The sequence below is a fragment of the Meles meles genome, chromosome 6, assembly GCF_922984935.1.
Source record: "Meles meles chromosome 6, mMelMel3.1 paternal haplotype, whole genome shotgun sequence".
NCBI lineage: Eukaryota > Metazoa > Chordata > Mammalia > Carnivora > Mustelidae > Meles > Meles meles.
In genome coordinates this window covers 42,249,592-42,274,567 of record NC_060071.1, presented here as the reverse complement: position 1 = coordinate 42,274,567, position 24,976 = coordinate 42,249,592, and the positions used below count along the sequence as shown (strand labels likewise).

Here is a 24,976-nt window from a genome sequence, read left to right as displayed (position 1 = left end):
AGCTGAGGTGAGCAAGGCAACCACTTTCTGTTCCAGTGTGTCTGTGTTTTGCTTTTGGTGTCAAACAGGGGCCTTGGAAAGTCTGTTTTGCCTGCCTGGTTATTGACAGGATGACAGACTTTGCCACCCTTCCTCCCTCCCTAAGCCACAGGCAGCATTAGCAAACAAATTAATGGCTACTTCTGTTATCATGAGTGCTTAGCCTATCCTGAAATGCGCCGTGGCACCATGGGGGCTCAGCCACGCTGGCAGGACGGGACTAGCACAGCACTGGAACGGGCAGACAGAACTGAAGCTGCGTTCACTGGGAAGAGAGCACGGAGCCTTGGTCTGGAATTTCTCCACTCTCAGAAGCCAAACAGCATGACTATCTTACTTGTTTGCAAACAATCTGTCAATAGGGCGCCTGGGTGGCTCAGTTGGTTGCGGGACTGCCTTCCGCTTGGGTCATGATTCTGGATTCCTGGGATTGAGTCCCTCCACAGGAGTCTGCTTCTCCCACTGACCTCTCTCCTCTCATGCTCTCTCTCTCTATCTCTGATCCTGTCTCTCTCTCAAATAATAAATAAAATCTTAAAAAAAAAAATCTGTCAATAGGGAAACAATGGCTGATGGAAAAGAAGCCAGTGATTCCCCTTCAACTTTGATGAGGGGCTGCCATCTTGGAATGACATCGCCTCCAGGCATTAGGACCTTTGGTTCTTGGTTGTCCTGAGGTGGAGGAAGGGTGGGGCATGTGCAGAAGTCCAAGAACGACCAGAGGAAAGAGCGTCTATGGATATAGAAGATTTTGCCTAAATTAGTGTGTATTTCAGATTTTTAATTTTAATCCTTTATAAAATAGATAAAATTTCCTCATTTGTACTCAGCATCACCCAAGGCTTTTAAGTTTAGTTTGCTTTGTTGAATTAAGAAAGTGCCTGAGGGGTGCCTGGGTGGCTCAGTCGGTTAAGCATCTGCCTTCAGCTCAGGTCATGATCCCAGAGTCCCAGGATTGAGTCCCACATCGGGCTCCCAGCTCCACAGGGAGTCTGCTTCTCCCTCTGACCATCTCCTCTTTCATGCTCTCTCTCACTGTCTCTCTTTCTCAAATAAATAAGTAAAATCCTTGAAAACAAAAACAAAGTACCCGAAACAAATCAAGAGGTGACGAGTCTTCTGAATGTCTATGTATGGTTTCTCTAGTACCATTTTCAGAGCCCAGCACACAACTAAGTTGTCATTGAAAATACATCCTTTCAGAGGTTTCTACAGATAGCCAGGGGTATCATGGATATGGAAAGCCAAGATTACTGAATACAGGTTCTTTTCAAAACTGTCACTTGGTGTTCTGAATCCTGTCCCATAATGTTTCCCCATGTGATCTGTCAAATCGTTTGGGCAAGGCAACCGGTTAAGGGGACCACCAGTTTCCAGTGATAGGACTCCCTATCCCCAGGACAGAACTCAGCCGCTTTTTTTTTTTTTTTTTAATTAAAAAATGGAAACAAAATTCAAAAACCATTGGATTACGTGGAGTGTCATTTGGAAAATTAGTTCTATTAACTCCAGTGTGAGGATAGCCAGCACCGTCCCGACTGCCTCCCAGTGTTGCTGTACAGATCGAAGGTAAGTAGAATCCCTCACCTCTGAGAACTGCAGAAAGCATTTACTCGGAAGAGGTGGTTACTGTACTGTGAAGGCTTCATAGGTGTCTGTACTGCTATTTAGCTGGTAAAGTTCTTAAAGGACAAGTCTGCATCGTATCCTCCACGTCCCATGGCACTAACACCGTACCAGCTACCCAGTTTCACACAGTTGCTTGTTGGACTGGTGATTCTTAGAGCCTCTGCTCTAAAAGCACTTTGTCTATTAGGGCGAATAGATTGCTGCCCATAACCATCTGGAAACTTCCACTTTGTGTGCTTTATGTTATATATTAAACCTCCCTCTTCATGGCCTTCTACGGGGAACACTACCCAGCCTTCCATTACTTTTTTAAGGCAAGAACTTTTCTCCCCTCCTCTAGCTGAATTCTTGGGTTTCAAAGCCTCTCGCGTTTCCTTTTCCAGAAAGGACAATCCGTTCATCATTCAACAACAGACAGTACCTGTTCCCTGCTCCGAGTGATCCTCTCAGACAGCAAATCCGAGTTATTTCTTTCTTCATCCAGTTCCATCTCCAGCTGAGACACCTTGTCCTAAGGAAGAAGGGAGACACAACTCAGTCTTATGGAACTCGCACTGACCCAGGTGGGGTGCAAGGATGGCCCTGGGGAATGCAAACCTCGAAGGCAGATCAGAGCTGAGTTATCACTAGAGTTCAGGGAAAGGACGCATCTCCTTCTCAGACTGTCAGAAAAACCGTGTGGTATTGCTTTCATAATGGAAGATGTAATTGTGCATTTCAAAAATTTGTGAAAGGAGAGAAAATATTACCCTGAACCTAACATAAGCTTTAAGGACATTTTAGCCTATTTCCTTCATGTCTTTTTTTCCCCCTTAGGAATCAGTAACTTTACAAAGATCTACCTAAGCCTAAGGTCCACAGGTTACCTGTTAAAAGGCAATGTGGGAGCTCAGACATCATCCAAGACACATTTCTTTTAAAAATTCCAAGCTCCGGACAACGCTTTCCTTCCTTCCTGTTCAGAGTTTCCAAGAGCTTTGCAGGAGTAAAGACTGTGACGTACTATTGCCCCTGCCTCTTTTCTAGGGCACCTCATACACTTCATGCATTATGTAGTCAGTCCCAAATCTGCACCTGAGGAGCACAGGGACAGCGGTGGCCCCGTAATTCCAGAAGAATTGTCATTTCTGTCTTCCTGGCTGGCTCCTCGCTTAACACCACTGAGTGCTAAGAGAAAAGCATGCCAAAGTAGCTGAATGTAGAAAAAAGACGCTTCTAACACAAACCACCCTACCTAGCAATAGGGGTTTATGAAGTCTGTGCACAAGTTTCTCCTGTCACCCGCCCATGTGTCATATGTCTGGATTAACTGCGCCATACCTGCTAAAAAGCAATCGTCATTGTGAGTTTTGAAACACAAGTCTGCAGAAAAACACTGGAAAAACACTGTCTCTATAGTCGTCAAAGTAGGGTTGACAAGCTATGGACATCTCCAAAAGGGCCAAAAATCAGACTTACTCACGTGAATGACTAAATGTCTGCGAATGCCTTCCCTACTGGTGAATGACATCTACAGGGAACCCAGGAAGCTCTCTCCCGTGAGCGGAGAGGCTTGAAGACCAAGTTGGAACAGAACGCTGGGCTCTGCTCAGACTGTCCTATTTGTGCCACGGTCTCTGACGCCTTCGAGGCCAGCTCCGGCTCTTGGCAGATCTCATCGAGGATCCCCAAGTGCCGCATTTACATAAAACAGCCACCTGAGTTTTTGCGTTTACAGAAAATGCCTGGTGTTGAGAGAGCTCTTGAGTCCTGAGAATTAATTGGTTAAGTGCTAGTGAAGGAACAGGCAAGACATTTGTCATGGCATGACAGTCCCTCCCAGCTGCCTCTGAGGGGGGCAACACTCCTCCAGCGTGCTGCAGCAGTAGGGCCTTGAGAGCTGCTCATTTTGTCATTAATGAAGAAATATCTAAAATAGTGCCCAGGGCCAAGGGACGCTCCATCATGTCACTGCTTCTAGACCTTGAGCTGGCAGAAGGAAATGTTCTTTTAGTCAGAATGTTCTAGAAGAAGATGACAACCCAGTGCTTAACTAAAAGCACCTCCTCACAGGCCTCTCTTCCTGTCTAAAGTCTGTGCTATTCAAACCAGGAGCATTCAGGGGCCCAGGTCAGGGGTCCATTACACCAAAGGTTCTCACACAGCTGCCCAACACAGCTTTAGCTTGCTTCGAACCAGACTGTCTGAGTCCTGGACAAATCACTTTCTAGTTAACTGGGTTGACGTTAGCTTGCCTTAAAATGACCCTCTCTAATGAGATCAGAAATAGGAACAATAGCAAAATACACAGCAATCCTACAAAAGGACAACAAAACCATGCCAGGTTATTCTAGTGTTTAAAAGGGGCCCATCTAATAAAATCTTCAATGGCTGAAACATCCCTCCCTAGATGGAAATTGCTACAAAGAGGTTTTAAAAGTTATTTTTATTTATTTGCAAAATTGAACCAGACGTTCCACTGACTTTAAATTCAAACCATCTCTCCCTGTCCTTGAGCACTGTCTTTTTATCAAAACCTTAAGAATTTTAACTTCCCCCATAAGTCTGGGAACTGATTCTCTCCCTCTCTAAATTCCACTGGGATGCGGGGTATATGTGTGTCCGGCGAAGGGGAGTGTATTCTGGTTTGGGGCTGGGTTTGTTCTTGAGGATTATTCTTTTTCATAAGCTCAGGTGGACTGATGTTAAGATTCGTCCTGTCCTGCTCAGGTGCTTGTTCACATTTCGATTCTGTTACTCAATTCCCTTTTTTCTACCATGTTGTGTTTTCACCCCGTGAACAGGCCACCCCCAGGTGGTGACTCCAGTGAGCACATTCTGACACACCGTCTTAGACTACGTATATATGGTATATCCAAAAATGAACTGAGCCACAGTTTGCTGCTGGCTTTGGCAAAGCTGGATCATCTGCCAGGGAAAAAGGGGCCAGAGTCAGGAGATGGGAATGGAGTGTGTGGTGTGACAAACGAGCTGCGTGTCCCCAGGAGGTAGGTGGTTTCGGCGGGAGGCACAGCTCAGCCCCTCCCTAGATCTGCAGCAGTCTTGTGGCCTCCGTAGTTGGAAGCACTTCCCAAGGCAACCAACAGAAAATGCACCGTCTATGTGCCCTTACATAAAGCCACCGGCCTCTCTGGGGCTCGGTTTTGCTTCCTCTTCAAGACAAAGACGACACTGTGCTAAACTGTTTCTCTCACTCCTTCTAGCTCTGACATCTTATGAGTCTATGAACTACCAGCTTCTTCCTCAAATCAAGAAATGTCTTTACTCAGGTCTGGCTGTTTCAGGGACTAAAAACTGAAGGATCCCAAAGGCTCGGGTGTGCACAGAGAGGCCACTTGTCTTGTGCCCCACGCTCGCCCTGCACGGGCCCCGGCTCACGCCTGCACGGCCTACAGACCTCCATCTGCTTGACGAGTCGGCTTCGGTCATCCTTGAGGTGAGTCTTGGCCTCCAGCTCGTACTCCAGGTCCTTCAGCGTCTGCTCCAGAAGCTGCCTTTTCGCGAGTGCTTCGTCTTGAGCTCGCTGGTAGTCCCGTAACTCCTCCTCCATCAGGCGCACCTAGAAGGAGGGCTGGGTGGTTACCTGGGCTGCATCGGGAGAGCATCTGGACAGACAGCACAGAGGCTGACCCCACAGGCAATCAGGGGGTGCCCATATCCTGCAGTCCAGAAGACTCTGAGCCAGTCCCAGCTCCCTCTGGGCCTTAGTTTCCTCTCCTCTAAAAAGCGGCAGCTTCCTAGCTATAGGGAGCAACCCACTATGTTATAAATTCAATCTTGTACATGTTGGCCAGCATTTTGAAATTTAATAGAACAGAAAATATCAGAGTACAAACAGATATTGTTTTGTGAAACCTCTGTATTAGACCCTCATACATCTGTATGGATGTACATATTACTGGGTTGCGATGCGAGGTGGAGTTCTCACCATATAGGTCACGGCCAAAAACGCTTGAATGTCACTGAACTAGGTAAGAGCTTCCCACAGGGCAGGTTATTACCCACCTGTACCAGCATCATCTCAATGGAGGGTCAAAATGAGGGGAAAATAAAAAACAAAATGAATGATTCCAAAACAACTCACAGGCACCAAATCCAATAATATAAACAGACACAGGAGGTGAAACCACCCGCTCTCTAGAAGAAAATCCTGCCTCCGCCATCATAATTCGCAGTGTGTTTTTCATCCACAAGGTGGCACTGAACTAACAGCTTTGAAGAAAGTGCAACAAAGAGCTTGACCTGTGAGGGGTCGTCCCTGTTTCCTACTTCTCTGGAAGGTCCCCGAGGGGACCAGCCACCCCAGCACACTGCACGTAGGTGCTCCTCAGACATCGGCGTGGATTGATTCAGTGAAGACCAGGGCTACGTGTTTTGTCTCCAACTTCCTTCCCACTTGGGGCAGGTACAGGGTATTGGGGGAAAGCAGAGTCTTCGGAATAACTAACTAGTCCGGGGCTTTAGTTCCTTGATGACAGTGAGGGGCAAACTCCATCAGAGCACAGCATCCTTTGGGGGTGATTTTCACAGAGGAGTTGGGGACGCCGCAAAGACACTCTTGCGGGGGGTGCCCACCGGGTTAGGATAGTTTCAGAAGCCCAGTGGCAAGACTTTAGGAAACAGGTTCCTGGAAGCTGACAGGAACCCCTGACCTTTCTGTGAGAACAGCACAGCCTGAAGAAGGGCTCTCCAGATAAAGACCCTGGTCTGCTGTGGTGCTAATAGTCCGTCCTAACATCTCACGAGGGCTCTGTCAAAAAGAGCACTCAATGAGGCCATGCCCCAGAGGATATGGAGAGCGTCTGGGATCACAAGCACTCCTAGCTACACTAGTGATCCCTTTAAGTAGTCAGAGCTACGCTTCGCTAAGTGGAATTCAGACGATAAACCAACAGTGAACTCAAGTCTTCATTCTTTTTTTTTCCCCCCAGGGTTTTTGTATTCACTATTGCTTCAATTCTGTATGCCTCTGCACATATCCTTCTTCCCACAAGGAATATCCCTAAGTTGGTAAATTCCTTTTTTTTTTAAAGATTTTATTTATTTATTTGACAGACAGAGAGCACAAGTAGGCAGAGAGGCAGGCAGAGAGAGAGAGGAGGAAGCAGGCTGTCCGCAGAGCAGAGAGCCCGATGCAGGGCTCGATCCCAGAACCCTGGGATCATGACCTGAGCCAAAGGCAGAGGCCTTAACCCACTGAGCCACCCAGGCACCCCTCAAGTCTTCATTCTTTAGAGATAACCTTCCTCAGAACTCCTCTGGCTCCACACCAAAGGCAAAACAGGTCAAATGTCTATTGGTCTTAAAGCAAAGAAGGCAGTGCTTTTCCCCTGAGGACAGACTCCCTGCCCTCGTTATGTAACGGACAGCTTTATCTCAGCTCAACCAAAACATAGGGTTGGGGGCCATGAACAGAGACGAGCTTGAGTTTTCCGAGGATCCAGGGTGATCCTGGCTTGCCAGTTCCAACAACCCCACCGACTTCCACAGCTCGATGCAGGGCAGTATCTGCCTGCACTTTCCTTCCAGAATGATGAGGTGTCCATCTCTGCCATTCCCACGGAAGCTGTGTCTCACAGGGCTGCACCACTGAGAAAAATCGAGGAAGAGCCACCTTTCGTTTTCATCATGAGGGATGTTTTTTTGAACGACTGCTCTTTTATAAACAAGACTGGTCTCCTTGTGGCCATAACTAATCTCTCTGGATCTCAGTTTCCTCATCTAACTAGAGGATCTCTAAAGTGCCTTCCAATCCGAAGATTCTGGCAGAATAATAACCATCACACAAAAAGCAACAGGAAGCACTTTGCAAGGGTCATCGCGACCCTGTGATTTTTCTGAAATCAAAGCAGCAGAACCCTGTGCTTGTTGGTGTTCTGGCAAATATCCGAATCTCCCCTCCCATCTGCCGTAGGAATATAAATGACTTTCTTTTAATGCCAGAGAAGATTGTGTTGTCATTATGCTAATTTCAGTTACAGGGGCCCTGCCTTCATATGCCCTGCAGCAGAGGGGACCTGTTATCAGGATCCTTTCAGAAATGTTCTAGAAGTCTGTGATGAACATCCTTTGTTCTTTCACACAGTACCAGCACTGACTCATGGGCGACATTTCTTTGATCATCAAAGATATTAAAAGTTTGTTTTTAAAGAAAAACTTGTTTTCCTGTGGAATCTTGATGCTCTTGGCCCTGCTTATGAAAAAAAGCAAAACCTTGGACTCTAAAAAAAAAAACTTATCATTCGTGTCCAGGATATACAAACCCTCGGCTCTCCAGCCTCACGCGTTATCTCATTTCATTATTAAATCATCGTTATTTGGTGTGTTTTCAAACAGGTAAAAACAGATGCTCAGAAAACTGGGATAAGTTGCTCAAGGTGATCCAGCTGGCAAGAGGAATAATGAAAAATTGACATACACTGTACTTGTGTTATAGAACTTTCAGTTTTCCATTAAAATAATCAAAAACAGGGGCGCCTGGGTGGCTCACTGGGTTAAAGCCTCTGCTTTCGGCTCAGGTCATGATCCTAGGTCCTGGGATCGAGCCCAGCATCGGGTTCTCTGCTCCGCAGGGGGCCTGCTTCCTCCTCTCTCTGCCTGCCTCTGCCTACTTGTGATCTTTGTCTGTCGAATAAATAAATAAAAATCTTAAAATAATCAAAAACAGGGGCGCCTGGGTGGCTCAGTGGATTAAGCCGCTGCCTTCGGCTCAGGTCATGATCTCGGGGTCCTGGGATCGAGCCCCGCATCGGGCTCTCTGCTCTGCAGGGGGCCTGCTTCCTCCTCTCTCTCTGCCTGCCTCTCTGCCTACTTGTGATCTCTGTCAAATAAATAAAATCTTTAAAAAAAAAAAAAAAAAAAAACTTTAAAAAAAAAAAATAATCAAAAACAGGCGCCTGGGTGGCTCAGTGGGTTAAAGCCTCTGCCTTTGGCTTGGGTCATTATCCCAGGCTCCTGGGATCGAGCCCCGCATCGGGCTCTCTGCTCCGTGGGGAGCCTGCTTCCTCCTCCCTCTCTGCCTGCCTCTCTGCCTGCTTGTGATCTCTCTCTCTGTCAAATAAATAAATAAATAATCTTTAAAAAAAGAATCAAAAACATTCCCATGATTTTTCTCAGTTCTTTATAAGTCACGACTGAAGGGAGTGAACACTGGAGCTACTTTGCTCTACTATTTCTAAGTATAAAACTAAAAATATGTTTTAATAATTTCAGGACTCATAAATTCCTGAGGATTTTTTTGTCCCCATTATCATTGTCCTGAAGCTCAAGTCCACCACACGCGCTCTCATAAAAGTCTATGTTTTAAATAAGAACGTCAAAAAGCAATTGTTTACTATAATCCGTGTTCTAGGGTTAAATTAAAACACTAATATACATCAATCCTTAAGACACAGCTGGGTATACCAGTGGTGCTCCATAAATGGCAGCTAAACATTTTAGTCAGAAACTCTTGGATTAATCGAGAAAATGGTAACTTTCAAGTTATGTCAATTTCACCCCAGAGGCCCTGGGACTTTGTGTCTTTGAATGCCATTTGCCCCATGTGACCATCCTAAGGGTTAACACTGAAGAATCAAGTCCAAATGCTGTCTTCCGATATACCCTGGGTCTCTCCTAGAAGAGGTTCAAGGCAGTCTTCCCGGATACTTTGAACAAAGCGGGGGTGGGATGGGGGCAAACCAGGAAACGATCTGGCCAGGTATTACCTCATCCTGCAGTTTCATGGCAGTCAGACGTGACTTTTCGGCCTCCAGGGATTTCTCCTTCAACTGCCTTTGCATTTCTGCAAGCTCCCTGCGATTTTTCTCCTTGTACTCATCCAGCTGGTTCTGGAGCTCCAGGGTTGATATGCGGGACACCTCGACAATGTCAGCCATCTGGAAGGAGTGACACGGGTGTGAGCCCACCCTGTGACGCTCCAGCTGGGGACTGAGAACCAGGTTTGGGTTCCATCGAAACAATCTCTTCCTCTTCCTTCTACAACCTCCCCAAAGATTTTGCAAAGCACCTGGTCATGGGCTGTCCAGGCTTAGTCACCTGTAACGTGGAAGCAGCAACAAGGAGCGAACAAGCACACCTTTTACGGCTAGATACATAGCCCAGGGTCATGCCCCCTTGCTTTGCCACTTACCAGCTATGTAACTGGGCCATGCACTTAAACCTCACTGGGCCTCTATGGTGTCTTCATTGGAAATACTGGAATCATCATATCTACCTTACAGGGATGTTGTCAGAATTAATACATAAGAGAATTCCAGTTACAAAACAGCTGGTACAGTGACTGGTACACAGTAGGTATCAGAAGATGGCAGGCATTCCTGTTGGCTCCTAGAATGGGGGGAGCCCCTCAGCTCTGTGCTTCCCCCTTCTGGGGATTTTAGGGCAGAGGTGGGCAGAGATAAGAAGTAACAGCTACTAGACTTTGAAACTGCCTTTCATGTTCCTGGACAAGAAAGATGGGTGGAAATGCAGACGTTACCCAGGGTTCTGAATCAGGTAACATTTGTTAAGTCTGCCCTTATGTGCCAGGCTTCTTTGGGTAATTGCTGAGAGGAGTTGGGCCCAGAATCCAGAGGATACTGGCATTTTCTAGACCAGTTTCCCTTTAACTGGGATTCTCAACAAGTCCAAAGAGCTGCTTCAGGGGACCTGGGAATCTGATGCATGCCTGCTTAGACAAAAGGGTAGGCTTCCTTAGCTCTCAACAGGTCTTCAGACAGCACTGGGTCCCAGCCCAGGTGTTCTGCCCATATCTCTCGCTCCCCTGCCCTCACCTCCTTCTGCAGTTTCTCGATGGTCTTGTCCAGGTGCCACCGTTCATTCTCCATCTCGTTCTTCAGTCTCCTTAATTGCTCCTTCTGCTCTGTCTCATCTTTGAGCTTTTCAGACAACTGCTTCTGCTCCTGGGTGGCCCGACTCAGATTCCTCTGCAGACGGCAGGGAAGGGACAGTGCAGTCACCTACCTACTGGGTCAGCCCCAGGAACAGGCAGCAGAGGGAGTTCTGCAGTCACACGTAAAGCAATCAGACCTGCTACGTGGGTGATAAGGAAAGGACCGAAGCAAAGCCATCACAAGACACAAGGACATGGTTGGTTCTGAAATTCAGGGACCCAAATGCAAAGTTGACTCAGCCAAAAACAGGCAGGAGAATAAAGGGGCAAACAAAGGATTTATTACAGAAATACAGAAGATGGCCAACGCTGCTTGGTCCAGTGATTAAGGACAGTGTCTGAAAACATGAAATTTCCAAGTTCATGCTTGCAAAGAGAGGTAAAGATGTACATCAGACAAACCTGAACCAATGTGGCCATTTATATCCTGTACTGTACAGCAGTACACCTCACAGTCTAGAATTCCCTCTGCTCTGCAGATGCATCTTAGTTAAAATACCCAAAAATGAATCCATGAGGAAAGAGAACGTTGACCCACAGGTCAAGAATCCACCTGGGTAGAAGGAGTTGTAATCAACAGAATCCTGGGTTGGACTCATACACAGAAGAAAAAGGAATCTGGCAATCCACAGGCAGATAAACTTCATGAGTAGTAGGTGTGAAATGGAAAAGACACTAGTTAGAAAAGTGCAAATAAGTGTTGATTAGTGATTCAGCACCAAATCCTAGCACTTACCATAAAATGAAACTATCTTGGGTGCACTATTTCCCTGGGATGCCCTGAAGCTCTCACCTCACCCCGTCACAGAGCCTAACTTTCTTTATGTAAAAACATGGAACTCGAAAACAAAATCCTAAAGTATCTTAGAAAGATCGTGCTGACTTCTTTAAATGGCTGAGTGCTAGGGCCACTAACATGAAGATACCAAGAAGAGGCAGAGCTCAGAAAGGGGCAACATGACCCAGACCTGGGCTGGATCATCTAGAAAATGGTCTCAGGGACTGAGGGCTGAATGTGAGTTGCTACACGCCTGCTTAGGACTTGTGTCTTGTGTCCCCGCAGATGCCGTTGGAAGGACGATGGTTTATATCTGTACAGTGCTTAACAGTTTACAAGTTGCTCTCACATGCACCAACTCAGGCCTCTTGAAAACACTCCCAAATCACTTGGGGCACTCCCGGTTTGCAAAGCACAACCAGCCATGGTGCTGGCCAGCCCTGTGACCTGGGGCGAAAAAGCCACCTGTGGAGGCCTTCTGGCTCTTCCACTCTGCCAGGACAACTGCACTCAGAACCAGCCAACACAGCTGGGCTACTGAAGTTAACTGCTGTGGGAAACCAAGGTCAACAAAAGCTATTGGGAGAGAAGAACGTGGTAAAAGGGAAGTAATCAGAAGTTCAGTGTGGAGGCAATTAGCAGGAGTGTGTCCCACCACAGTCCAGCTGGGCACACACCAGAAACAGGGTCGCCTCCTGGGATTTGCGTTTGTGCTTGGTTTTGTGGTGCTGGAGGGCAAAAGGGAGCATGCAGGGTAAGGCAAGCAAGGTAGGGTTCCATGCATGGGAGAAAACTCTCAATAACGTACCTCACAATGTAAATTCCCGAAAAGCAACAAATGCAGAAGTTACATGAGTGGCTTCCTATAGGATCCAACTCAACCCGTGCCCCTGCAGACCCCCCAGCCTCTCTTTTCCTCCTCCTGGATCCCACTCCTGGAGGCTCCAGGCCAGCTGCCAAGCCAGGCTTGGCTCCAGTCAACCTCCATATGGTGTGTGCGTCTCTACTTCCCCCTTGGCTGAGGCAGGACTCCCTGCCTGGCCCTGGTCTCCTGTGCCACTGGAGACACCAGACTCACCCACTCTGGGCCTGGGGCCCCGCCAAAACCCCGCATATCCCACCCTGACACTCACACATTTGCCAGGAAGAAATGTTGCTAAATTATTTAAGAAATATTTCTTGTAGCTTGCCTCTATTGCAAGGTAGTAAGATCTGTCAAGGCAAGGAAGAGATACCCATCTGGGTATGTCTCGTAGCCCAGCTTCACGATGAGGGCTATGATAAGAACTTGGTGGCTAGAAATTAATACCTATCCCCAAAAGTGGTCTAAAGACTTGGTATGTCAGAGTCGCCGGGTGAGGACGGAGTATTCCTTACTTTAAATGCAGATTCTAGCCCGTTGTGATGGAATCACAATTTTCCTGACTACCGAAGGCCCACAAATTTAGAGTTAAGAGTTACCCAGAAAATTCTAACATACTTTAAATTTTAGAGATGCTGTTGAGAATAATGTTCTGCCTCCTCAGTCCCTCCAGAAATGTATTCCAATACACCACTGCTGAGAAAACGTGTTCTAAACTCACACAAAAAGAAGCACACTCCCCATTTTGCAGCTGGGAGTCAGGAGCGAAATGCTGTTGCTACAGTGGCTCTATTTCCAAGATCAGCAATATAAGCCCACTAACCAAAATACTGGGACAAAAACAGGGGGGAAAATGATCAGTCCGGAGGACACAAAACACAAGTTATTTATAGTGAGGTATAGTGAGTACCCTTGAGCTTGAAGACCACTGTCAAGACACAGAGCCTTTTACTGTATGACTGAGGAAGGCTCCTGTTAGTCCCTATTAACAATATCCGAGTGGCAGGTGTGCCCATGGGGTTACAGGAATGAGAGGCTTGGTCAAACAGAAGCTGGGGCCGCGTCTGAGCTGCAATTAGGCATTAGGCAGATTCTCAAATATGAACCCTGACTGCTTTGTAAGCCCCTAATACTTTTCACATGCCCCTTCCCCACCCAACTGTCCTCATGGAAAACGTTAACAATCTCATCTTTGACAACAGCACAGAATCACTGGCTTTGGCCTCCTCAGAAACGGCCTGAGAAATGCTTGGTGCTGGTGCTTTAAAAGCCAGAGAGGGGAGGAGAAAGGACATACCTGCATCCCACTGAGGTCGCTGTTGCAAACTCATTTTAGAATTTCAGTGCAGATTTTTTTTTTTTTTTTAGGAATGTACTTCCTACAATCTTGGTAACCTTCAAATGGGAAAAGCTAATTTTCTAAGAATCTACTGATTACAAATACAGATAGCTCTCTAGTTTCAAAAAAACCCCCCGACTTCCCCCTGCTTTTAATAGCTGTTCTGAAGGACCGCACTGTGTGGAGTATGCTTGCCCAGAGGAGAAAGGAAATTGGCTTCTGCCAGAGAGCTGACTCCACACTGCCTCAGGGACCGAGCCTGCCAGCTTTCTCACACAATTCATATTTTATCTCTGGAAAGCTGTCAAGCTCTTTAATGTCTACACCAGGATTTCTCCACCTCGGCACCTCTGCCCTTTGGGGCCAGATAATCACGGCTGCAGGGGCCGTCGTGTGCTTTGTAACACCTTCAGCGCAGCCCAGCCCTGCCCACTCGACGCCGGGAGCGTGTCCCTGGCTGCGACAACCGAAAATGTCACCAGACATTGCCAGATGTCCCCCGGTTAAGAACCACAGCTCTAGACAGGGTCTGAAGCCCGGTGTGCTTCTTACTATGGGAAACTCCCTACAAGGAGAGGACCCATGGCGATCTGTCCATGTCTCTCCAATGTTGCTTCTCTGGCATCTTTCCTGAGGAATAAAAACAGCTGTGTTTACCTGCGTGTCTTCCAGCTCACTCTCCAGGGTCCTTCTGGCTGATACAGCTTCTCTTTCTTCCTTTCTTGCCTGCACGAGGGCCTCCTCTAATTGCCGGCTTTCGCTCTGCAATGACACACGGGGTCAGAGTGCACACAGATGCATGTTGTGCCTAGAGAGTGGGCTCGGGGGCATGAAAGGAATGTGGGAGACATCCAAGGACACAGCCAGCAGCAGGCCCAAGGTGGCACACGATGGGTATGCTCTTAGATGTGTGTCCCCGACTGCAGCTCCCTATTCAGCCAGAGGTGAACGTGCGAATCATTGGCGTGACTGAAAATATATATCTAGCCTCACGTTCGGAGCTTCAGAAAGAGTAGGTATGGAATGGACTTGAGCACACCCAGTTCTGGAAAAGGCTTCCAGGTGATTCTAATGAAGGAGCATTTGGGAAGCCCTGTTGGAACACATCTCCCCTTACACTGCTTTTGTCCCCTCTTGGACTGCCAGTGCGAGCTCTCACTGCCCCCTGTGCGCGGGCCTCTTGCTAACAGCCTCCCACTTCGAGAGACCCAGCAAACTAAGTAATTGGTGCAAACTGGTGCTGCTTCAAAATCCGTCAACTATGTGTTAAAGAGGAAAAAATTATCATGCGTGACAATGGGTCTGATGGTGGTGTTAGGATGGTCTCGGCCCAGTTCAAAAAGTGGAGGGTGCCTGACATCTGGGTGAGCGGGGACGCTGGTGTTCCCCACCGTGACCTCATCGGCCCCGTTCCCACCTCCTCGACAAGCTCATCTCCCATTCATGCCATCACAGAGAAACAGTAGAAATGGGTTGCCGAGAAAATGTGGTCACCGTTGCTTCCACCTTTCCTACTAAATCGTGATAGTAAATCCCCTTGCGTTTCCAAATCCACAGCCACAGGAAAAAAGAAGGATCCGCCGCGGCCAGACCTGCGTGGGGGGCCCAGCGAGCCTTACCTCACACTTCTTGAGCATTTCCTTCACTCTGGCCTCATCGCCCTTCATGTCAGCAATCTGCTCGCGCAGGTGGGCGACGCGCTGCTCCAGCTCCTCGATGCTTCCCCGCAGCTTCTCGTTCTCCTCCTGCAGAGCCTTCACGTGCATTTCAGCCCCGACCTGGCTCTGCTCCGACACGCTGCTCCGACTGGCCAGGACCTCGATGTTCTGTTAAAGACACAGATCGGAGGCACGTGGGAACCGCCGTCGAGGGGCTGTCCCCGGCTGTGAGCATGGCTGGCATTTATTAAAAACCCACAATGTGCCAGGCCCCGTGCGCAGCCAGGGATTGACATGCTAGAGCCTGGAGGCCAAGTCCAGCACGTCACCTGTTATTAGAAATAACGTGTTCCTGGAGCATCGCCACGTAGGCTGGTGAGCACGCCGTCTGTGGCAGCTTCCACGCTGTAGCTGCGGGGCAGGGAGAGCCCAACACCTGCAAGGGAAGGCCCCTGGTGCTGCAAAGCCTCAAATATTCACTCCCTAGCTCTGTACAGAAAACTGTCATCACCCCTTGCCTGCAAATTAAGTCTTTGACATGGGATTTCAAGCTTTTAAGGAACTCTAGGAGGTGGGTACTATCACCCTTTTAGAGACAAAGAAATGAGACTTGGATAGATGAGGAACTCGCCCAAGGTCACTTAGGAGGAAGTACACCTGGGCAGATGAACTCCAGAACCTGTTCTTGGGAGCACTGCCTTCTGCCGAGCCCACATCCCTGACCCCTCACCACGTGCAGGGCCCCTTGGAGGAAGTTCTGGATGAAGGACGGTTTCTGTTTACAGTTTTTTAAGGTCCAATACAAAACGGAAATTAAAATTCACTTGAATTATGATAGAGTTCCTAGTGCAAGCTCTGGGCGCCATCTTCTGAAAATGAGCTCTGGGCTGCCCAGAATTCATAACAGAAAGGCATGGCGACAATTACAGTGTGGTTACTGCTAATTCCCAATGTTGCATGGGCTTTGCTTTTGTTCTTGTTTTTGTTTTGGCTCAGTAACGTGAAGTAATGATAAGTGGCCTTGTCCAGAAGATCTCTCGCCTCTCATTTCTCCACTACTCTAAAGAGGCCAACATCAGCAAATCAGATTCTCACGGAACAGCCCTGCAGATGCCTGCAAGGAAGGGAAGGCCCAGTGAGGGCAAGCGTTGGCTTCGAAAGTTATGTCATGTCCCTGGGGAGAGCTATCTGTGGGAACTGCTTGTTTGCTTGCATAGCCTTCCAGAAAGATCTTTAAATCTCTTGAAAGTACAATAAGCTGTATTATCTTGAACTTAACCAGTTAGAGAATTTCAGAAAGCAGAGCAGCTTTTCAAACGCAAATGTTTAATTCTATACATCTGGGAACACCCATCACAGCCAAGCCACTGGGTCAGAACACAGCTGGCGTCCGGAAGGAGAAAACTCAAGTGCCCGACCACTAGGGCTTCTCAGGACCACTAGGGTGTCCTTTCCTACCGAAACCAAGCAAGATGAACAAGGAGAAATAAAGTGTGGTTTAAGGCCTGAGGAAGGATCCAAAGAATCCAACAACTGGTCAGACCAGGGAAGGAAAAAGAAAAGTCTAGATTGCCGATTCCTGCCCTAACTTTCCCATTAAAACAAGACTACAAAGCTGGAGTTATAAGACAGCGAGGCACTGGCATGAGGATAAACCTACAATTCAGTAGGACAGAACTGAGAGCCCCCAAGCAAATCCAACATTTACAGTCCATTGATTTTCAACAAGGGCGCCAAGAAAATTCAATGGGCAAAGAAGAGTCTTCAGCAAAGGGTGGGACAGCTGGATATTCACAGGCAAAAAGACGAAATCGACCCCCTTTCCTTACACCACACACAAAAACTAACTCAAAATGGATCACAGACCTACATGTAAGATTTAAAACTATAAAATCCTTAAAAGAAAACATAGGGGAATATGTGTGACCTTGGGTTAGGCAAAGTCTTAGATGCTGTCCCGAAAGCACAAGCAGAAACAATGAAAAGAGGTAAATTGGCCGTCAGGAAAGTTAAGCACTTTGGGTACTAGTGAGACCATCAAAAAGTGAAAAGACAACTCACAGAATGAGAGAAAACAGTTATAAACCCTCTATCTGATAAAGTTACACAAACAGTTATAAACCCTAAATCTGATAAAGATTACAAACCCTATATCTGATAAAGCTCATATCTAGAATATATTTTAAAAATTCAGTAATAAAAAGAGAACCCAATTAAAAAATGGGCAAAGAGGGGCACCTGGGAGGCTCAGTTGGTTAAGTGTCAGAATCTTGGTTCCGATTCAGGTCACGAAATTAATCCCTGTGTCAGACTCTGTGCTGGGCATGGAGCCTGCTTAAGAGTCTCTCCCTCTGCCGCCTCTGCGCCTCCCCTGCCCGCACCCGCATGCGCAGTCCCTCTCTTTTAAAAAAGGGTGGGGGCAGAAGGATGTGAGCAGGCCCCTTTCCAAAGAAGAGCTACAGAAGTCCTATAAGCACATAAAAAGATGCTCAACGTCATCAGTCATCAGGAAATGCAAATCAAAACCATAACGAGGTGCCACTTCGCACCCAATCAGGAAGATAACAGCCACGGTTAAGGAGCCTCAGAGAACTCAGAACTTACACATTGCTGGTGCGAATGTGAAACGGTGCTGCCACTTTGCGAAACAGTTTGGCGGTTCCTCACAAAGTTAAACAGAGCTACATGACCCAGACGTTCCACTCTCAATGTATACCTAAGGGAAATGAAAACATGTGGCCACACAAAAGCTTGCACAAAACATCACAGCAGCATTATTCCTGATAGCCAAAGAGTGGAAACAACTCGATGATCCAGCGAGGGACGAAAGGGAAAACAAAATGTGGTATATCCATGTAACCGATGAGGTACTGACCCACGCCACAACACGGACTAATCTTGGAAACACTATGCTTGGGGCGCCTCAGTCGGTTAAGCGTCTGCCTTTGGCTTGGGTCACGTTCCCTGGGTCCTGGGATCAAGCCCCATGTCAGGCTCCCTGCTCCGTGGGAGGCTGCTTCTCCCTCTCCCTCTTCCACTCCCCCTGCTTGTGCTCTGTCTCTCTCTGTCAAATAAATAAATAAAACTCTTTTATTAAAAAAGAAAAAAGGGAACGTTATGCTGAAGTGAAAGAAGCCAGTCACAGAAGCCACATGTTGCCATTTATACGAAATGTCCAAGGCAAATCTATAGAGACAGAAAGTAGATTAGGGGTTGCATGGGCCTGAGGGTGATGAACTGATGGAGCATCTGTCAAACAAGTTACGTCAGTTCAATGGTAAGCTGTGCGGCCGAAAAAAATAAAGGAACGAGGAAGTGAGGAAAACACAAGGGACAGAATGGTACACAGAAGGGAGGTTTGCATAAAAGGAAGGCTATGGGAGATAAATAAGTCATCCCCTGGCTACCCGAGAAACGGATAGCACCGGCTGGCTGTGAGGAAGGGAAGCAGTGTTATGGAAAGGACGACAGGGATGTAATCCATTGCAAACCTTTTTTTAACTCTTGAACTATGGAACTTCAAGAGATATTACATTTTTTTCTTAAAGATTTTATTTATTTATTTGACAGAGAGAGATTACAAGTAGGAAGAGAGGCAGGCAGAGAGAGAGGGGGAAGCAGGCTCCCCGCTGAGCAGAGAGCCCGATGTGGGGCTTGATCCCAGGACCCTGAGATCATGACCCGAGCGGAAGGCAGAGGCTTTAACCCACTGAGCCACCCAGGTGCCCCAAGAGATATTACATTTTTAAAAAATAAATACTCATTTTCTTGGAAGAGACTATCCATGCCCACAGGCACTTGGGAGGACAACCGCCTCCCCAGCCCAGTTCTCGCCTCCTCCTGCCGCGAGGAACCCTTCCCCAACTCATTCGCAGATACTTCTGGGCCCTGAAAGATAGCAGAGCCGAAGCCCTGGGAGCAGCTGTACAAACATCAGAGAGCCAAAGAGATCTCCCACGCGGGTTTACATAGCTCAGAAATTCCTTTTCACCACATATAGCTGGGAGAGTGGAAAAGGCCCAGATGGCCCAGGACTTGCGCTTATGTGAGCATGTCTCCAAAATTTCCACCCAGCAACCCGAAGGGAGAGACATCCAAGGGGCTGTGGAGAACTGCCTTTCAAGGTTTGGGTTTTTCCAACAAAACTGCATATGTACATTTTGCATCCGACATCCGACATCACAGTATGTTTCATTCTATTCCATGTCTCTTTTTTTTTTTTTCATGTCTCTTTTTATATTAAGATCCAGTGCCCGAGGTGCTCTGGAAGAGGGACCACGTCTCCCCTGCAGCTGTGCTGAGCCCTCTCCTCCTCAGCTAGCCAGTCTACATACGCCCATCTCAACCCACCTAACACAGACGTAAACCACCTCAAGAAAGGAGTTCTCAGGAAGGAGCAGAGGGATCTCCAGTCAGTCGGCCGGAGCAGAAGCAAACCCAGGCTGTGCCCATGTCCAGTATCTTTCGCTGGAAAGCGTCTTTTGGCCTCACAGAGCCTTATTTTCCTCACTTGACAAAAGCGGATGAAGTTACCTGCCTGGTACACTGTTGCCACTATCCAGGCAGGAGTCTTCACCATTGACAGGATTACCAAGCCAACGAAACCCACGTATGAGTCCCAAAGGGCGGGACTTGGCACAGTTCGCTTACTGTGGTTCTAAATACTCAAACTTGGCTTCCGACCACAACCTGCACGTTTCAGGCAGTCACACGTCATAAGCCTGTATTTCCCCAAAGAGAGACCCGAGATCTTCTAGTGGTCTTTCCAGGACAGCTGCACTGCACAAATTAGAGGACCCTTCTCTCATTCCAAGGGCAAATCAGGTTTCTTGGTTGGCTAATTCATTAAAAACTTCGCCTCATTTCCAGTCGAGGATGGTCTGCTAAACTAATGGCAACAAAGGAAATTTTTCCAAAATAGACAAACAGCATGTTTCAATGTGCTGAATTTCCACTACTTCCAAAATAGTTGACTTTTAAACATATGCTCCAATTACTGTTTAAAAGGGGAGGAGAGGATATACAACTGTATCACCAAAAAAAAAAGGGCAAAATCCCAGTCTTTGCCGGGTACCACCATTCACTGCAAATGACTCGCTTATAAATTGGCCTATTTCCATGAGTTAAAGCCCACAATTAGAAATGCTCACATGTCCTCTGGAGCCACAGGAAACTTTTATCCATGACGAGCACAAAATTCCCAAACAGAGGCAGAAAAAGCCACGCCTGCGTGTTTCTTCTGATCTAAAGGCGCTGATGCACTTTCCTTGCAGGAGCACAGACACCGCGGACGCTCCTGGCTTGGCGAGAGCAGACTTAACACGTGGCCATATAGGGCTTTACTAATTAACGAGGCCTCTGGCACAGCAAGCTTTTGTCCCTTTTCTGTCTCCCTGTTTTGCTGAATGAGTGAAAACCCCTGAGGCGTGGAGGCCGGGAGTCCAGGCAATGGAATGTTGGTCTGTCGGTTCCACGTCACTGGCCGCCCCCACACTCCCGTGTGTTGAGGCTGCGGGATCTCAGCCAATGGCGACCCAGAGTGGCCCCTGGGTCAGGCCATCTGCTGGAGGTTCCTGCCTTTTCACCATCACAGCTGTGGACGTCCACTTTCACCTCCCCAGGGAGGAACTGGGTCCCAAATAGCAAGTCCCTTTCTCACTTGGAATGTAGGAGAACCAGATCCCCTGTATGGCGTCCTCAGCATCCCCCTCCACAGGAGCAACACTAAGCAGCATATGTTGTAGTCATTAGCCTCTCATGTCATCTCTTTCCCTTGTTGTCCATGAATTTCACTGGCATAAAGCCTCCAAGCCAGGACTTCTCACACTTGACTGAGCCTCGGACTCACCTGGGGGTTCTCGTGAAAAGCTCACCCTGACTTGGGAAGCCTGGGATTCTGCATTTCTTTTCTTTCTTTCTTCCTTTCTTCTCTTTTCTTTCTTTCTTTCTTTTTTTTTTTAAAAAGATTGTATTTATTTATTTGACAGATCACAAGTAGGCAGAGAGGCAGGCAGAGAGAGAAGGTGGGGGAAGCAGGCTCCCTGCTGAGCAGAGAGCCCGATGCGGGGCTCGATCCCAGGACCCTGAGATCATGACCTGAGCCGAAGGCAGAGGCTTAACCCGCTGAGCCACCCAGGTGCCCCTCTTTCTTCCTTTTTTAAAAGATTTTATTTATTCATTTGACAGACAGAGATCACAAGTAGGCAGAGAGGCAGGCAGAGAGAGAGAGAGCATGGGAAGCAGGCTCCCTGCTGAGCAGAGAGCCCGATGTGGGGCTCGATCCCAGGACCCTGAGATCATGACCTGAGCCAAAGGCAGAGGCTTTTACCCACTGAGCCACCCAGGCGCCCGGATTCTGCATTTCTAACAAACCTCCAGTGGATGCCAAAGATTTCACTCTGAGTGGTGAGGTTAAGACAAAGGAGAGGCTGTTGTGACCTCAGGGCATTCCTATGGAGGCCCACAGCCTAGGCCTCGGCTGTTCAAGTCCTCTGTGCTTCCTGGTCTGACTCCAAGGTCCGGCGTGGGCTGTCAGGTGGCTTGGATGTGACCTCAGGCTTTGCAGCCAGCCCACACTGGAACTTATGCAAACCTTTGGCCCCTCTGAGCTCAGTTCACACCATTAAAGGAGTGTAGCAAGTAACATTAGCTCTCTGAATAGGTCGGAAAATTAAAACGAGATAAGAGATAGGGAAGCTTGAAAAAGCGGACATCCCTGTATTCATGTACAGTGATGGGGTTTCCCTTCTTCCTTATTGACTCTGCCTACTTACCATTTTTTGGGCAGAGTGGGGTTGAGCCACTGAAAAACACCATCTCTTAAACCCCTGCTCTACATCAGAACTTCCAAAAATTCTCTCACTACATTTCCCAAATGCCAACAGCATTCCTTCCCCACGTATCTGAGGTTCAGAACGGAATCGGTTATACAGTTGGACTCCGCCGTGAGCTGTTTGGGTTTTGGCAGGGGAGCAGCACACAAGTGACACGGGAATCGATGTGGCAAAGGGAACAGTGGAGAAGTAGAGGGTGCTCATTACCCAAACCCCAAATATCTTCAAGGGAGAGTTGATTCCAACAGCAGGCACAGTGGTTAGAAGATGTGGATTCTGGACCAGACTCGGCTAACAGTTCGCTGTGTGAGGCCCTCAGGCCAGTCCTTCAACTTCATCGGCCTGCAGTTGGCTCCCCCGTTCATGACTGGGCTCATTCCAGCATCCCGCCAGCTCTCACAGTCTGGGATTCTAGAATGAACTCGAAGAAACTGGGGCAATCACCAGGCAATCATGGAATTAAAGAATTCCAAAGACTTTACTCATTTAACATCATGCTTTAATTTCATTTTTGCAAATTCTGTCAGCTAACCTCAGATCCCTTTGACCGGTGTCCGTACCCTGGCTTCTGGACGTGAGGACCCTTATCCAAAGGTGGGCAACTTCTGGCCACCGAGCGGAACAAAGTGTCACTTCATTGCCTTGACTCACCGAGTTTAAATGTATTTTATTTATTTATTTATTTTAAAAAGAATGTATTTATTTTTTGACAGACAGAGATCACAAGTAGGCAGAGAGCCAGGCAGAGAAAGAGAGGAGGAAGCAGGCTCCTCAGCAAGCAGAGAGCCCAATGCAGGGCTCAATCCCAGGACCCTGGGATCATGACCTGAGCCGAAGGCAGAAGCTTTAACCCACTGAGCCACCCAGGCGCCCTAAATGTATTATATTTAAAGAAGATACCGTTTACATCCCGTTTTTCTCACTGCCCTGGTGGTAGTTTTCCTGCTTACCAAACTACCTCCAAGATACTCCCATTTCAACAGATTCAATTACCCAGTTTTCTCTACGTAACTGTGTGATTACAGAGGTTAAAAATATCCCTGGTTTTCTTCACAATGTTCTTGCGAAGAAAGTCAATATAATTCCCTTTAAATAGTTAAGAAACCTGCAAGATTTGCTCTCCGAAGTGGCCTGTCGTGCAGGTACAGGTCCCAGACAGCAGTTACACTAATAAAATACCTCACATTTGTTCACAGAATGCATTTGACGTAGGTTCTCATTTAAGTCACACAACAAGCCTAGAGAGATACCCGAGATGGGGATAAAAACACCTCTGACAAAAATACTCTGCCCCCAGATAGGTCAAGTGCTTTTCCCAAAGAGCTACACGCTCACCGGTTTAGGCTTTGACATACGGTATGATTGCACTGAGAGGAAGGGTCCAGAGCAGGCAAATCCAGAGAAAGAGAGTAGACTCGTGGTTGCCAAGGGACCGGGGAAGGGGGGATTCAGATGATGTAAGGGGCCTGCTTCCCCTGGGGGTGATGGACATGCTTTGGACTTGGAAAGTAGCTATGGGTGCTCAACCTTGTGAATACATAAACGTCATGGACCGTACATTCTAAAAGAGTGAAAATGGTGAATTTTACACTAGGTGAATGATATGTTAATAAAAGCAAAAGAAAAAGAATTCTGGCCTTGGCATCAGCTGACCTGACCCAGCCCCTCTTGCTCCTCTCTAAGCTTGGTTTTCCTGTTGTTCTAAACACGAAGGGGGCATTGCTCCAAGCACAGAGTGATGCCCTGGGCGCACGGTAGGAATTCGATCGATGACAGCTGCACGTTAAGTTCAGGTAGCCAAGGGGCGCCTGGGTGGTTCAGTCAGTTAAGCATCTGCCTTTGGCTCAGGTCATGATCCCAGGGTCCTGGGATCGAGTCCCGCATCAGGCTCCCTGCTCAGCAAGGAGCCCGCTTCTCCCTCTCCCTACTGCTCCCCCTGCTTGTGCTTGCTCGTTCTCTTGCTCTCTCTCTGACAAATAAATAAAATTTTTAAAAAATAACAGCAAGTTCGGGTAACCCAAAGTCACACAACCAGGAGTTATATCCAGCTTCAAATCCTTGTCTCTGATCTCTGTTACCTGCTTCTAGGTTCTTCCAAGTAGAGCAGCAGCTTCATTCAGCCAGAGAAAGGAATACCTGGCAACTGGGGAGTCTGGCGATGTCCGCACACTCACCCTGATTTAAAGCCAGTGGGAGGAGAAAGGAATATGCAATTATATCATGCAAAGAATTTCAAGGGCTTCTCTAAAAGAGCCTTAGGTTACAAACTTTTGTGTTTTTTTTTTAATTTTTTGTAAGATTTTATGTATTTATTGGCGTGAATGCACAGATTGGGGAGAGGGGCAGAAGGAGAAGCTGACTCCCCGTTGAGCAGAGAGCCCCATGCAGGACTTGATCCCAGGACTCTGGGATCATGACGTAAGCAGAAGGCAACTGCTTAACCCACTGAGCCACCCAGGTGCCCCAGGCTATAGCTTTTAATTACACTTTTGCCTTTATTCTTGTTTTATACCACTCCTTAGAAAGTTCTTACAAAATTATTCCCAGCGTCCCTGGGTCCTCTCGGTTTTCAGGGGATAAAAGGAGCCTCACGTCATATTTGTAAGACGCCACTTCCCTCACCCTGAGGGCCGCTGTTTAAGCTGATCTTGGAACCAGCATGTAGTTCTTGTTTATGGACCCCAACATCCTCCCGCCGTGTGGCTGTCCCTGCGGGGATCTGCTAGCTGGCCGACGGGACTGCCCCCACCCAGTGCCATGCACCTAGAGTTCTGTGTCACCAGGAAAATACTGGGGGGAGGGTAAGGGCAGGAAAAAAGCACCCAGTTATTTTGTCACCCATAGGTCAGACAGCTTTCCAAATGGTTAAAATCAGCTCGCTGTCAACACACACATGCCCAACAGGTTGAACAGGATTTTTGAAGAGAGAAGATAAACAAGCAGGT

The 24,976-nt window shown here is 47.7% G+C and overlaps 1 protein-coding gene across 6 annotated transcripts in view; it reads right to left on the bottom strand.

Moving 5' to 3' along the window:
• Positions 1 to 24,976, bottom strand: part of CGNL1 (cingulin like 1) — a 158,832-nt gene that overhangs the window by 16,186 nt on the left and 117,670 nt on the right. For all 6 annotated transcript variants that reach the window (XM_046009522.1, XM_046009524.1, XM_046009521.1 and 3 more), the window contains exons 9-14: positions 15,160 to 15,366; positions 14,198 to 14,302; positions 10,443 to 10,595; positions 9,375 to 9,545; positions 5,066 to 5,227; positions 2,090 to 2,179 (exon numbers count right to left, since the gene is read on the bottom strand). In XM_046009522.1, coding sequence (XP_045865478.1) covers positions 2,090 to 2,179; positions 5,066 to 5,227; positions 9,375 to 9,545; positions 10,443 to 10,595; positions 14,198 to 14,302; positions 15,160 to 15,366 — 888 coding nt within the window. The remainder of the gene's footprint in view (positions 1 to 2,089; positions 2,180 to 5,065; positions 5,228 to 9,374; positions 9,546 to 10,442; positions 10,596 to 14,197; positions 14,303 to 15,159; positions 15,367 to 24,976) is intronic.